The sequence below is a fragment of the Ailuropoda melanoleuca genome, chromosome 8, assembly GCF_002007445.2.
Source record: "Ailuropoda melanoleuca isolate Jingjing chromosome 8, ASM200744v2, whole genome shotgun sequence".
Lineage (NCBI taxonomy): Eukaryota > Metazoa > Chordata > Mammalia > Carnivora > Ursidae > Ailuropoda > Ailuropoda melanoleuca.
The window spans coordinates 105,339,252-105,354,271 of NC_048225.1; the positions used below are offsets into that span (position 1 = coordinate 105,339,252).

General features: G+C 45.2%; 1 protein-coding gene across 8 annotated transcripts in view; it reads left to right on the forward strand.

Moving 5' to 3' along the window:
- SRGAP2 (SLIT-ROBO Rho GTPase activating protein 2) overlaps window positions 1-15,020 on the forward strand; it is a 225,482-nt gene that overhangs the window by 138,472 nt on the left and 71,990 nt on the right. For all 8 annotated transcript variants that reach the window (XM_034667155.1, XM_034667154.1, XM_034667157.1 and 5 more), the window contains exon 5: window positions 11,126-11,188. In XM_034667155.1, coding sequence (XP_034523046.1) covers window positions 11,126-11,188 — 63 coding nt within the window. The remainder of the gene's footprint in view (window positions 1-11,125; window positions 11,189-15,020) is intronic.

Sequence of the window (15,020 nt, forward strand, 5' to 3'; positions counted from 1 at the left end):
ACTTGAGAAAGACCTCAAGTTGCAGGTTGAAGAAGCATTATGAACCCCATGTAGGATAAACAAAGAAAATTACATGTGGACACATTATAGTAAAATTGCTGAAAACGTTGACAGAGAGAATCTAAATCTTTAAGACAGCTAGAGACAGAGAGAGAGAGAAAAAAAGGCATATTACCTTCAAAGGAACAACAACAAGGTTGACAGTTGAGTTCTCAACAGAAATAGTGGAAGATAGGAGACGATGGAATGAAAAGCTGAAAGAAATATCTTTCAAAAGTGAAGGTGAACTAGACTTTTTCAGGCAAGAAAAAAATGAGGAGAATTTATCACCAGCAGCCCTGCACTAAAAGGAATACCAAACGGTATTCTTTATGCAGAAAGAAAATTATCCCAGATGGAAGCCTTGAGATGCAAAAAGAAATACTGTTCGCCTAAATGAATAGGACTGTTAAAGAAGTAGTAATTTCATAAGAGGTCTTAAGCATATATAAAATTAATGAAAATGGCAGCAGTAGAGTCTCTCTCTAAGTGGGGGTGGGGAAATAGGTTTAACAGTATTGTGTAAAAAGTGGTAAGAATATTCATTTATATTAGACTCCGGCAAGTCAAGCATATATATTGTAATTTAGTGAGGCTTAAGAGTAGAGAAGTGACATCTCTACCAATCTAAGAGAAGAGGAAACTCAGTTAATAAGAAATGGCCCCAAAGAAGGTAAGGTTGATTCTGGTAAAGGCAAAACTGTCGGGACATGGAACACAACAGTGGCTTCCAGGGGTTAAGGGTGGAAGAGGATTTCACTGTGGAGGGGGGGCAGCATGAGAGAATTTTTTTGGTGGATGACAGAACTGTCAAGTGTCTTAATTCTGGTGGATTTCACAAAACACATAGAATATGGCAGAAGAGTGACTTTCACTGAATTTTTAAAAATGGAAGAGAAAAAGAAGAGAAAATATAAGAGGAAAGGAGGCCATAGAGAGAGGTAGAACAAATGGCATATAGCCGGTTGGTGGATTTAAATGTATCAGTGATTGTAAGGATAACTTGACTCATGTAAAATTAAAAGGTAGCTTGTCAAACAGATTTTAAATAAAACCGAAGTGTATGTTGCTTATAAGAGAAGACATATGCCTTAAATATAAGCATATAGAAAGATTTAAAGCAGAGTGATGGGTAAGAGAGCTAAATAAGATCAGACCAAGTAGATTTTAATTAAAAAAGTATTATTAGAGATAAAGGGAGACATTTTATAATAATTGGAGATTAAGGTTACTAAAAAGTGGTATATACTTAATAACATAACCTTAAAATACATAAGTCAAAAACGGACAGAATTAAAAGAAGAAACAGACCAATCATCAACCCCAGTGGGAGATTTAATACCTGTCTTGATGAATGATTAAACAATTAGACCAAAAAAAATTCAGTAAAGATATAGAGAGTTGAAAAACAGTTAAACTGCCTAAATGACATATATGGACACAGTGCCTAACTGCAGACAGATACACATTTTTTTCAAGTGTACCTGGAACATTTATAAAGCCTGAATCAAAGAGGAAAAATCAAAGCACTTAGGTGAAAAATCAGAGCTGGAGATTGGAAATTGCATTTCAAACTCTGGACATTTTCCTTCTCACAGTTCAATGATTTTTCTGCGGGAATGAGGTATTGGCAAGAGGGAAGGTGCCCTCTTCCAAGGATATAGATTTTTTTAAATTGTATGTGTACCATGCCGGATGGGAGTGGCAGTGTGGATCAAGTGCTGACAAAGACAAAAGGTTGCACACCCCCTTTGTATCTAAAGAGAGTTGTCACAACCCAGGTCTCCACCCCAGCCCCAAGGAAGTGCATTCTAGCCCTCTGCCAACAAAGAGCTCCACTTGTCACCTACAGTTGTCTTTATGCAACTCTTGGGCCCAGCTCTGGCACCTGGAGTGTCAAGAAAATGGTCTCTCCACAAGTGAACCTCCGGGAGCCTCTTACCCTCTCTTGAGAGTGGGATTCTAAGGCAACTCCAAAAGTACTAAAACTACACAGGTCCTTCAATGAATTGTCTTTGCTGCTGGGTTCCTCTTTCTCAAAGTATTTAATCAGCGATTTTCCCAGTGCCCCAGGCATTTCCTGTACGGGTGCTGCTGACTGTTTTACTTCCTACCAGGCGGCCCTCCTCTCCGTGTTCACGCTGCCAACTTTCAGATGAGCTCTATTAACTCGTGTTCTTCCAGCCTTTTCCCAGCCATCTGGGAGCCACACAGGCATTTGTTCCATCCCCCGGCTCCTGGAATTCCTTATTGTGGGAGGGCATATGCTTGCAAGCACCTTATCATTCTGGCTCTTCATCCTCCCTCCTTCTTGCCCGGTTCCAAGCCATTGATTGTTTTTTCTCCAGCGTTCATTTTACAGTTGCTGAGAGATTTGTGCTCTCATGTTGCCTGTTTGTCTTTGTATCTTTTGTCCCCTGTGTCCTTGTCTACCCAGGGCACCACAGTTACCTAGACACCATTTCTATGCCTTTAGTGACCTGCCTGGGAGATCTTCAATATGACCTCAAGAAATGCATTGGCACTCGAGATCAGAGCCTGAAGACATTATTACACTCCTGCTAACATCATTATCCAGAAGAGTTAAAGATGGAAATTTGCCAAGAAAAGGATCATAGTGATGATTTAAGAAATGAAGCCTCAGACTTTGTTGTCTCTTTCCTTTTAAAGGATGTTTCTTTCAGCTTATTTTCTTAGTATTAGAATCGGTCCTTCTAAGAGATGGAAACAACCATAGAGGAACATTCAGGTTGTTACAAGACTGTTTTAGTTTGTGCTATCTGAGCTCCTGGGAAAGCAGAGAGGACCTTCAGCTTCTTCCTGGCCCCCGGCCCCATCCCTGGCCCTGACCCAGTCCAGTGGGACTCAGTCTTGCCTGAATTGTATGTTTCCATGGCAAGAGGTTCTGGTTACTTGTAACAGAGCAGAGCGAGCATCCATGGAGGGTAGGAGCTGAATCCACAGAGTTCACTGTCATTCCAGAGAATGGATTTTCTCCCAGGGCCATTAGTGTTACTGTGGTTGTTAAGTCTGGCTATTCATACATTTTGGAACTTCTGAAAAAGCCTTAAGGAAATGGCTTTCAGAAACAAGTGCCCTAGAGGAGAAAGCCCCCAGATTTCATTAAACCAGAACTTGGTAATGGGCAGTCTTTGACTTTTCTGACCTAGGCAGTAGGGAGCTCCTACCTTTGGACATTTAATTTATGACCCCAGTTGAACGAAGTCCCAGTTGTGCAGTTGAGAAGGATTTTTTCTGTTTAATCTTCCTGAAGAGTTAGAAAGTAATCTATCCTCCTTATTTTCCTTCTATACCATCTCCCTCCACTCCCAATTTCCTCCTTTCCACTAAACACCTACTCCCCCCCCCACCTTGGGAAAACTGCATATTTCTTATGGAGTCATTGTTACTTTGGTTCTTCCTGAAACTGAGGAGGACAATAGATTGTGCAGCAGGGGACATAAGGAAAAGCAAAGATTCTTCTTCCCTGTGGGTTGATAGAGCCCTTCCATCAGAGGGAGTTAGCTGCCATCCTGCCTGGCGATTAGCTTCTGGGACCTTCCCTGTTCCACCTGTCATGATCACTAATGTATTGTGTGGTGGAGAGAGCACTCAAGTGGGTGTTAAAGAGGGCTGGATTGTAATATAATAATACCTAACAGATATTGAACATACTGGGTGCCACATTCTGTTTTAAGGACTTTATATGGACTATTATCTCATTGTTACCATATTTTGCAGGTGTGGAAATTAAGACCTGGAGCAGTTAAATAATTTCCCCGAGGTCCTGTGATCAGGTAGTGGAAGTAGGGTTCAAATCCTGCTCCGTCCAGAGCCTGCATGTTTCTTCACCCTCCTCCAGCCCTGCAGGTGGTCCTAGGCAGGGTGCCAAAGAGCTGTGTGACCCGGGAAAAGTCATCTCACCTTCTGGGGCTCATTTGTGAACTGTAACCCGAGGGGGTTTATGTGGGCAACTTCTGATGGAGTTTCTACTTCCAATAATCTATATGCAGAAAAGGCAACTATGTTGTTTTATTCTTGTCCTTAGGTGAAAGCACAGTGTTTAAGTCTAAACTAAAATGTGATCTAATTGAACAACTGATTATTTCATGGCTCTGATGCACAAAGCAGTGGGGCTGGGCATGGTAGGAGACAGAAAGGGGCTTTAAAAGTTATCATCTGGGGCGCCTGGGTGACTCAGTCAGTTAAGTGTCTGCCTTTGGCTCAGGTTATGATCCCAGGGTCCTGGGATCAAGTCCCACGTTGGGCTTCCTGCTCCATGGGGAGTCTGCTTCTCCCTCTGTCCCTCCTCCCACTCATTCTCTCAATCTCTCTCTCTCAAATAATAAATAAATAAAATCTAAAAAATAGAAGTTATAATCTGTTTGTTTTGGTTGTTTAGGCTAAGTAATTCAGATAAACAAGAATCTAATTGAGAAACCAGTTGTGTTAGAGGGTGAATTCTGAGACAGGTATTTTAGGTTTCATACTGTATCCGGTTTCGGACATTTTCTTTTAAGTTATGACTCCTGTCACTGGGAGCGTTTAACTACACCCATTGACTTCTGAGTGAAGGAGCTACTGGTGAGATTAGTTTTTACAGTGCTGACAAGCTCAAGCGATTTTTTTAAAAAGTGGAATGTGCCTGCTTTGGGAGTCCCTTATACTGAAGCAATGTCATTATAACCTGAAATATCTATTATCACTTAGGCAAATTCAAAGAAAAAGGATATGTTGTAGAGTAGCTCGATTTTTTTGAAGTTGGTGTTCTGTTTCTGGCACACTAGATTCACCATCGAACTTGCTCTGGGGTCAGGTTAAAGTGCAGAATCCTCTTGGCTAAGGTAGGGGAAAAAAATTGATCTTGAATAGAAAACTAGCTTAAGAAATTCCTTTTCTAGGGGCGCCTCGGTGGCGCAGTTGTTAAGCGTCTGCCTTCGGCTCAGGGCGTGATCCCGGCATTATGGGATCGAGCCCCAGTTCGGGCTCCTCCGCTAGGAGCCTGCTTCTTCCTCTCCCACTCCCCCTGCTTGTGTTCCCTCTCTCGCTGGCTGTCTCTCTCTGTCAAATAAATAAATAAAATCTTTAAAAAAGAAAAAAAAAAAGAAATTCCTTTTCTAGTAAGGCCTTTGAGACTGGAAGAGTTGTGTTCTGACAGGCTCGGACATCAGATTAATGTCCATCTTTCTCAATGGCTTGTAAATTTCAAACTATTTTGTATACTGCTATTCCCAGTCAAACCACAAGTGCTTGACACATAATAGGCGTTCTATAAATAAAGAGCCAACAGACTCTTTATTGCTCACTCCTTGAAATCCAGCATTTCCCCCTTGCCAAGATCTAGGAGTTGAACCTGCTTCCAAACATCTGATCCGCACCTTGAGAAGGCAAGTCATTTAGCGTCTGTCTTAGTTGGTGGGCTCCAGTCCCTAACCCGCTATTTTCTTTATTAATTCCACAACTTCAGCGTACCCGGTCTTTTTAAACCTGTGCATAATGACTCATTAATGAGTTGTAAAATGAACCTAGTGAGTTATGACTATCATAAAAAAAAATAGAAGAGAAGAGAAAAGAATAGGAAATAGAATGCACTGCGTGTAGTAAGTACTTTTATTGTAGACACCCCATTATATACTGGATTGCAATTTTAAAAATGTACATTTTGAAATCCCGGTCTCCCTGGTCTTTAGAAGGTAAAAGCACTTTAGGTGTCCCTCTCATGGCAGCTCCTAGCCTACCTCTCTATAACAGTTTTTTTTTTTTTTAAGATTTTTTATTTATTTATTCGACAGAGATAGAGACAGCCAGCGAGAGAGGGAACACAAACAGGGGGAGTGGGAGAGGAAGAAGCAGGCTCACAGCGGAGGACCCTGATTTGGGGCTCGATCCCATAACGCCGGGATCACGCCCTGAGCCGAAGGCAGACGCTTAACCGCTGTGCCACCCAGGCGCCCCTGTAATAGTTTTGCAATTCGGTGTATTTATTTATTTATTTATTTATTTATTTTAGTTTTTTTTTTTAATTTTTTATTTATTCGACAGAGATAGAGACAGCCAGCGAGAGAGGGAACACAAGCAGGGGGAGTGGGATAGGAAGAAGCAGGCTCATAGCGGAGGAGCCTGATGTGGGGCTCGATCCCATAACGCCGGGATCACGCCCTGAGCCGAAGGCAGACGCTTAACCGCTGTGCCACCCAGGCGCCCCTCAGTGTATTTATATTTTATACTAGCTTGGGCTCCGCAGAGTATGAAGTTGTAAGTGGAGCACAGCCTTCCTAGAGCCATCACATGGTATCCTAGTGAGTGCATGCTGAGTAGAAGGAGTCCCTCTGCATACAAGTGTTGTGGCCGAGGGGACATCTAAAAGTCATGTCTGAGCTCCGACCTGCAGGATCACCACCCGGGCACCCCTGCAACTTCACGCACTGCCGCTTGTTTTGATGGGCTGAGGTGGGTTGGGGAAAGGCCAGACACAGTGTTCACCATCCCCTAGAGCACTGGCCCTGCTGCCAAACACCCACTCCTTTTACCCCTGTCCTCCCCACCAAAAAGTGTTGCAGGCAAAGCTCCAGCTTGTGAAACGTGGCCTCTTTGAAGTGCCGGATGAGTGTCCCTGCAGCTGTCACTCTACATCTGGTGGGCTTCTCCTGCTGCCAGTGCTTCATAGAGGCTTTGTGTCCCTTTCCTCAGAAACCTGGACATGTAAATTCAATTTTATTTTATTTTATTATTATTTTTAAAAATTGTATTTATTTATTTGAGGGGGGGAGAGAGAGAGCACGAGTAGGGGGAGCAGCAGGCAGAGGGAGAGAGAAGCAGACTCCTCACCAAGCAGGGAGCCCGATGCGGGGCTCTATACCAGGACCCCAGGACCATGACCCAAGCCAAAGACGGATGCCCAACCGACTGAGTCACCCAGGCACCACATAAATTCAATTTTCAACTGGTTTTTTTTAACAGTTGGTCTCAGAAGTCTCTTTGGGGGTGAGGAGTGCTAGCACTGGTGGAGGGAGATACATGCCCTTGAAAATTGGATTCTGTTTTGGAAAACTGCTGGCACGGGCTCATCGGCAGGGAACTAAATGACCCACTCTTCCTACCTGCTGACAAGCTAAGCCTTGGGACAGCGCTGAGATTAGCTCTCACCATATGGCAGAGGCGTGCCTTGCTCTCTTCTTCCTTTCATACAGAGGCGGTCATTTTGTGCCTGTCAAATAGTACGGCTTTGTAGTACAAATAGCCCGTCAACAACAGCCCACCCACCCAGCTAGTGCTGAGCAAAATCACTAGAGGCTGTTAAAAGGGGATCTCCCTGATGAAGACCGGTTTGAAAGCCCTTTCGTAATCTGTGTTCCTTGGGAAATGCTGATGGACAGACCCATCCAAGCCCAGGAGATGTAGCCATCCAGAGACGAGTGACCAGCCCAGTGTCCGGCAGCCCAGACCACATGGCCTCTTGTTGCCTTGCGTTTCAGGCGCTCTAGCCTGTCTTTGGGGGAGGAGGCTTTGGCAGGTTACAGTCTGGGGGAAATGAGGCTGTGCATTTGCATTTCTGTCATCCAGGGCTGCTGTCTGTTGGAAAAGGAGGATTCCCTGCCCATTTTGTACACGCAGAGCTGGCAGGAGCTGTAAGAATCGCACTGCACACTGCGCTCCGATCAGCCCTGCCCCAGAGGCAGGCAGAGTGCCCCCCCCACTCCCCCCCAACACATTCTGGCCACACGGTTGTGGTGAGCTTCAAAATAAAAGATCCCCGCCTAAGACACCACTGCACTTCCTATCCCAGAGAACCAGCATTGTTCACTGTGCCACATCTCTATTCTAAATTTAGGCATCTTTTTTTTTTTCCAGGCAAAGATTACTATGCAAACATTTAAGAGAAAAACTTTGCCCAAAGTAATTTTTTCCCTCGACTTCCATTTGGTTTCCTGCAATGTTTAGATGACTCATTCTCTTCCAAGAAATTTTAAAGAAAAGAGATGCAGGCTGTGTGATGGCGCACAAAGACGGCTCTGTAAATTCTCTTTTTCTTCCCTGCCTAGAAACCCATTGCTTTTTTTATTTTATTTTTTTTAAACAGGGAACGGAAAGGCCCTGCGGACTTCATTGTCATGTCCTCGGCCTCATCAGGTTTTGTTGTTCCTGGGATGAAATGTCCCTTTTGTCTTTGGGTGGGGCCCCCTTGTAGCTTCCTAGCCCCGACAGCCCTTCCAGCTTCCAGCGCGGCCAGCGCGGAAGCCCTTCCTGGCTTGCTGGGGCCGCGCTTGCTCCCAGAGGCGCACAGTTAAGGTTTCTGAAATAGAGAACCCTGGCCTTTTAGCGTCCGTGAGAGGAGAGGGAGGCCTTGGCCATTTCCTGCCTCTCTCCTGGTGGCGGCGTTGTTCCTGTTTGCTGGGGGCTTCGCGGGGTGCTGCTACTGGGGTGGCTTCACGTGTGTTCCAGGCCCAGCCCTCAGCCACGGGGAGCCCTAAGTCAGAGCCACTTCGGCAGCCTGTTCAAATAAACAGGGATAATAGTTGAGTCGGTCCTTTTCCAACTAATCAGTACACGAAAGGAAACATCTGCCTGGGCTTCATTGCTTTTTTATTGGTGATGCTTTTTCTCCTCCTCCCTTCCCCTTCCCCCTCTTCCCGCGGCTGAGATATTTAAGTCCTGGGTAAGCAACAGGGTAGAGGAATGGGGAGCCTTCTCCCAGAACCTCTGCCATATAAATGCAAGGAGGGGTAAGAGAGGATGGGAGGCTGGCAGGGGAGTTGACCTGGAGGCGGGAGGGCAGAGCCTTGGAGGGCAGGGCATTTGGAAGTGATACTCGTGGTCACTTCCTGGCCTTGTTGCTGACTCTTGGGCTGGCTGGTGAGTCATTTTGCCTCCCTTCACTTCCTTGGATCTCTGCTGCTTCAGTGCAGCTCAACTGTCCTCATGATGGGAAGGTGAAGCTGGTATGTGAGATTCTAGATGAAAGGCATTTCCTCTTGTGGCTTCTTCCAGTGGTTGAGGGCATTGAATGAGAGACGTTTGGGAATGGTGAATTTAAGACTGGCAAGATACCCTGAAGCCATCCATTTTGCAGAGCGTCTCGGTCCCCGAGGAGAACTTGCTCATTATCTTCCACTTCGGGAAGTGAAGCCAACCAACCGTACACTGAAGTGGGTGGTGGTTGCATCGAATATGGACTCCAGAAGCCAGGTGAAATAGCAGGAAGAATCATGGAAGAACAGAGGTTAGGAGGGGCCTTAGGAACGCATTCGCCTTTCATTTTATGGAAAAGAAAACAGAGGCCCAGAGAGAAGAATCGCATTGTTCGAAGTTATCTTCTTGATGGTGGAGGAGCCAGGAATAGGAGACTCGTGGCTCCTTCAAGGCTCCTCCCGCCCACTTCCACGCTACCCCCTGTAAAAAGTCCTGTCTCTGCACAGCAAACGTCACACAGATGTTGTGTTCCATAATTAATTCCTTAATAGAAAAAGGCAAAGCGTTAAAGAGACATGAAAATGCCTGAAGAATGTGTAAAAAAAAGAAAGTTCAGGCTCCCTCCAGTCAAAGGACTGCAGATGACAAGAGGATACCATACCGAACCGTCAAGAGAAGAAGTGAAGGGACATGCTTCTAGGCTTCTGGTGGTATTTTTCATTGGTTCGACTTTTCTCAAGCGCAGTTTAATGGCATAAATGAAGAGCGTTTGACTCAGCAATGTGACTTCTAGAAGAGAAGGAGGAAAGGTGAGGGCATAGGTGTTGCACAAAGTAATACAGCAGGTTTTGTCATAAAAATCTGTAAGCAAAGTGGATGTCCAAGAATAAGAGCTACAGCGATATCATCTTTCATAATGCTCTAGAAAAATAATATGGAGGGAACTGTTCACAAACACTTGTGTAAGTAAATAAGTTACAGTGTGTATAATGCAACCCCGATTTCATGAAAATCATATGGGAAAATCCTATCACATACGAGATAAAGTGTTGCGTGGTGATTTCTTAGTGGTAGGAATTAAAAATGACCTCTTCTTTTTGGATGTTTTTTGGTTTTTTTCCCCAGTTTTCTTATTCATTACAATAAACAAATTCCTTTTGTAATCAGAAAAAATAGTTTTAAAGTCATACATCTTGAATAAAGCAAGATCGTAAATGATTATGTTTCTGACATGCAAGACCTCTTTCTTCCTTCCCCTGGGAGCGGAGCTGTGCCAGGGGTAGTATTCTACCTTCTGTTAGAAGGGCATTGTTGGTATCTGATTGGTAGGAAAGAACTAGAAGGGTCTGGCAGAAGATGAAATGAGGGCTTCCCCTTTCGATGACCCAGTGATGCCAATCAGCTTTGTCCCCTGCTCTCTTGGGCTCGGCATAAAACACTCAGTATAGAAGGCATGGCTCTTTTCGCCTTCGTGCTTCTTCATTCTTCTTTATTTCTGCTCTTCCGTCTGTGTAGTTAGATGCCAGCTCTGGATGGTAGCAGCAAAGAACTCGAAGGCCACTACTGCTTAGGATTAGCAGGTTGGAGACCCCTTAACATGTATTATCAGAGTCCGGTAACATCGGCTAATCTCCAAACCAGTCATTATTGGGGTACCACTGCCCTGGGAGTTTGGGGCAGAAAGAAATCAAGTAAGACCTATACCTCCTTCCTGTTGGAGGTTCGTATTTGGTGAGGTACTTTGAAGTCCTTGGATGTTTATGTTCTTCTTTCTTTGGCGTCCTATTACACATCTGACTTCCCTCCAGAATTCTCGAGAAGGGTCAAGTGCAAGTGTCCGAGAAAGCTTACTCCACCTGACAACAGTTCCTAGGTAACATGTGGCTTTCAAGCCTGCTCTTCGGGGACCAGTTGAAAAATCGCAGCCTACACCCATTTGCCCTCCACACGATTGCCTTAGCAAGGCTATAGAAGGGGCACATTTCATTTTATTAAAACTCTTTGAGTAATCTGACCATAATTGGGTCTGATCGGAGTGGTTATCTGATTTGCTGCATTAAATAATGGGCCTTAATTGAGTCTGTGTTCATTGTAGAGGCAATGCTGCTCTTGCCTTTGTCACCCCCTCCTCCCTGCTTCTGTTTCCCAATTAACCTCCCTTCCTCTTTCCTTGCAGAGTAAAGAAGTCGGCCAGCAGCTCCAAGATGATTTGATGAAGGTCCTGAATGAGCTGTACTCGGTAAATCAGATGGGTGCCTGGCTCTTTAACGAGCAGGGAAGCAGCATCTGGCAGCTTGTGGCCATGGTCATGCAGCAGCAGCACTGAGCTGATGTTGAGGAAAGTGTATAGTCCCTATTGGGGGTGACTCCACCCATTTCTTTTCTTCACACTCTTATTTTCAAATCTGAACAAGCCAAAACCTTTCAAAATAAGATCCCTCCTCAGCCGTGCCAACTAACTTTGGGGTTGTTGGGGCATAATTGCCAGAGACCAGCCAAGGCCTTCATCGGCACAACTGACCCCCATTAGCAGCAAGCCAGGGACCCCGAACCTAACGGTGAGAAACACAGTCTGCATTGCACCATTAGTATGTGCCTGCCGGGAAGGACTTAGTGTTCAAGGTTTCGCATCAGTTCTTGGATTGATCTACGGGTTTGGGACAAGAGTGGGTGCCCTAGAGGGAAGCACAGGGTCCTAAATGCCCCTGATTGAAGGGGCCGATTCAGGCAGAGAGAGTGTGGCATCGACTCCCTGGGTTTTTAAAAGGCTGAACCTTAGTGAAGAGGCAGGCTTCAGGTTTAGAGAAGAAAATACAATCTGTTTTGAAATGGCTGGCGCTTTAGGCACGTGATGCCCGTGGCTGATGCATGTGTCTTCATGCCCGGGAAGGAGGAGATGGTGGTGGTTTCCTCCCCAGCCAGGTTTTGTTAATTTTAATTCAAACACATGTGCACATCGAGGAAATTCCTGCTGCCATACAGGGAATATTTCAGTCGTGTAGCTAAAGCCTTTCGGGGACCTTTTCTTCAGCAGGTCTGTGCCCGGCCTTTGTGTCATTCTGTAGGGTTGCCCCATCCTGTTCTGGACGTGAAATTGCATTTCCTTCCTCCCTTCTTCCTTCCTTCCTTCTTCTCTCCTTCCTTCCTTCCTTCCTTCCTTCCTTCCTTCCTTCCTTCCTTCCTCCCTCCTTCTTCCCTTCCTCCCTCCCTCCATCCCTTCTTCCTTCCTTCCTTCCTCTCTCTCTCTCTCTTTCTCTCTCTCTCCCTCTCTCCCTTTCTTCACAGGAAGACAGGAAGTGGTGACATGCATCACAGGCATTTGGGATCAGAGAATTCCATGTTCTTGATCCAAAAGCCTAGGTGTGGCTCTTTTGTCATGGCAACTCTTAAGCAAGTAAATAGGACAGAGTAGTCATCAGACTGGTCTCCAGTGACGCTCGGTTTGTTTGGACTTTCTGCTCTGTGACTCTTTGGCTCTGAAGCCAAGTAGATAGATGGTACTCTTTGGTTCAACTCCCAAGTTTTCATTTCTTTCAAGTGCAGTTAAGGTTTTTGATAAAAATAGAAGCATGTTGATGTGAACCATTTACAGACTGGATGCGTTTTCCGGAACCCTGTTGTCTTTTTAATGCTTTATGTCTGCACTTCATATTCAGAGCATCTTCTAGGCACCAAGAGGCGCTATTACTCCCTTTTCCTGGCAAAGAATTCACCAAGATAGAATATGACACATGAAGTCATCATATGAATCCTTTTATTTTCTCATAAGCTCTATGGGCCTCTGCTATTTGCTCTTTCTGGGGAGGAGTAGAATGGATAACCAGCCAACTCCAAACCAGCTCAAACCCAGTTTGCCACATCTGCAGTGGGACTCAAGGTCGCAACAAAAGAACAGTGCCTAGGGATCTGTTAGCTTTGCTCAGAGTCCAAGATCTCCTAATATGCTATGATTTTTAAAAAATAAATAAGTGAAAGGCTATAGTTTGTGCGGGAATGAGGAAGAAAGCTGTGGAACTGGCTTCTCTGGTTTGAAGAGGGCTGAACTGGCGAGTCGGACTGCAGTCTCCAGGCAGTCCAACATCGGCCAGGGCTTTCATGCTGACGCAGAGCATGAAATCTTCCTGCTGGCATACGAACTGAGAATTGGCGGGGCATGGAGTCCCCTGCCAGGAGGTGAATGGGTATACACTCTTTTTATTTTTATCTTTGTTTTATTTTATTGTCGTGTAGTTGACACACAGTGTTAGGATGGTTTCAGGCATACAACATAGTGATTCAACAAGTCTCTACCTTATGCTGTGTGCTTGAGTGTGCCTACCATTCATCACCATACAATGCTGTTATGATACCACTGAGTATATTCCCTATGCTGTATCTTTTATCCCTGGATTCGTACTCTTTTAATTTGTCCATGGCCAAAATACAAATTTGACCTTTTCCTCTAGTGGGCAAGAGGAAGGGAAGAAAGAGTAGAGAACACTGACAAGTTCCAGGGAAGGCAGAAGGGTCTGGTACAGTGATTCTCAAGCATGGTGATTTTTTTCTCCAGAGGACAGCTGGAAATGTCTGTAGACATTTCTGGTTGTCATGACCGGGGTGGGGGTGTGCTAGATTTCACCATGCAACTGTAATCCTATAATGCCTAGGGTACCCCCCCCACCCCCAGCAAAGAATTATCTTGCCTAGAATGTCAATAGTGCCAAGATTGAAAAGCCATGGTCTAGTGACTGGAGTCTATCGAACTAGGCAACCTAGACTCGATCTGATGTGCCACGAGTTGTATGATCCTAGAGGAAACTGTAACCCCTGTGAGCCAGCTCTCCACACACTTCATATACTGGTGTGTCCAGTCATACTTCCTAAAATATCTGTCAGTAGTTAAGGGTCAAATGAGTTTGCAGATTCTGTAGGCCATTAGAAAGTTCAGAGGCTAGAATTATGAGTTGTTTCTTCTGTAGGGTGAGATGAGTGTAGGATGGCCTCAATAAGGTGCCATGGCATTAGGGTGGCTGACTTTCCCAGTTTGCGTAGAACAGAAGGGTTTTTGGGGGCATGAGACTTCGAGTGCTACACATAGGAAAGCCCTTTGGTAAGCTGGGACGATTAGTCACTCTACGTGGGACAGTGGTTTCATCAAGCAGGAACGTGGCACTGTGATTATATGCTGGCTGTGGAAAGCTGCTTGCTGAATGTTCTCTCTGCTTCTCTCTCTCAGAGGAGTCAAGAGAACAAGGGAGATCTTTTTATAAGGAGCTTATACCTCATTTGCTTTTTGGGAAGGCAAAAGAGCCTCTTGCATCAGTGACCCCGTGGGCAATAGAAGTTACCTGTGGGCATGGAATAAAGGAAACCAAGGATATAAGGACCCACTATGTTCAGTGCTCTCCTTAGCTTGTATCTCCCCTTATGCTCAAAATATTTCTTTTTGGGAGACTGATTACCCAAGGGTTGATAATTTAAGTACTCTTGAATCTTGATGATCTAAGGGGCAGAGCCTTGTTGTTCCCAAATAAAGATGCCTTTGGGCAAGAGGCCCAGACTCAAACCATAAGTGGCCAGCTGCCCCTCTGTACCTTCCTTTTTTCTGCCTGAAGGACCTTTGATTTTCCTGACTTGGCATTCTATGCCAGGGGCTGCTTCCCACAGCTGCCATTCAGAGAGCAACCCTAGTGAGCATTTTCCTCCGTGTGTTTTTTTCCACCCATAATGAGCTGTCTAGTTGGTAGGCCATGGGTAAGTGGTTTTCATTTTCCAACTAGTGACCCAGGAATGCCTTTGAAGTTGGAGCACACTGCTTCCCAAAGAGCTCTGGCATTTTCTGCCTCAGTTGTACTCAGAGTTTATATCTGAAAAAGCCCAGCAAGTGCTCACAGGAAGGAGAGTCTGTGGGGGCACGGAAGCCACATGAATTGGCTAAGTAGGAAGAGTCAAGTAAGCCCTTGAACTGAGAAAGAAAGAAGAGGTGTTGCAACGCTGGGATGTTGATGCCCTAGAAGCTTTATGCTTCCGTACTCCCCCTGAATATATGGCTTCCTGATCTGGTGCAACAGCTGTCTGCTGTCGGAGCTGCT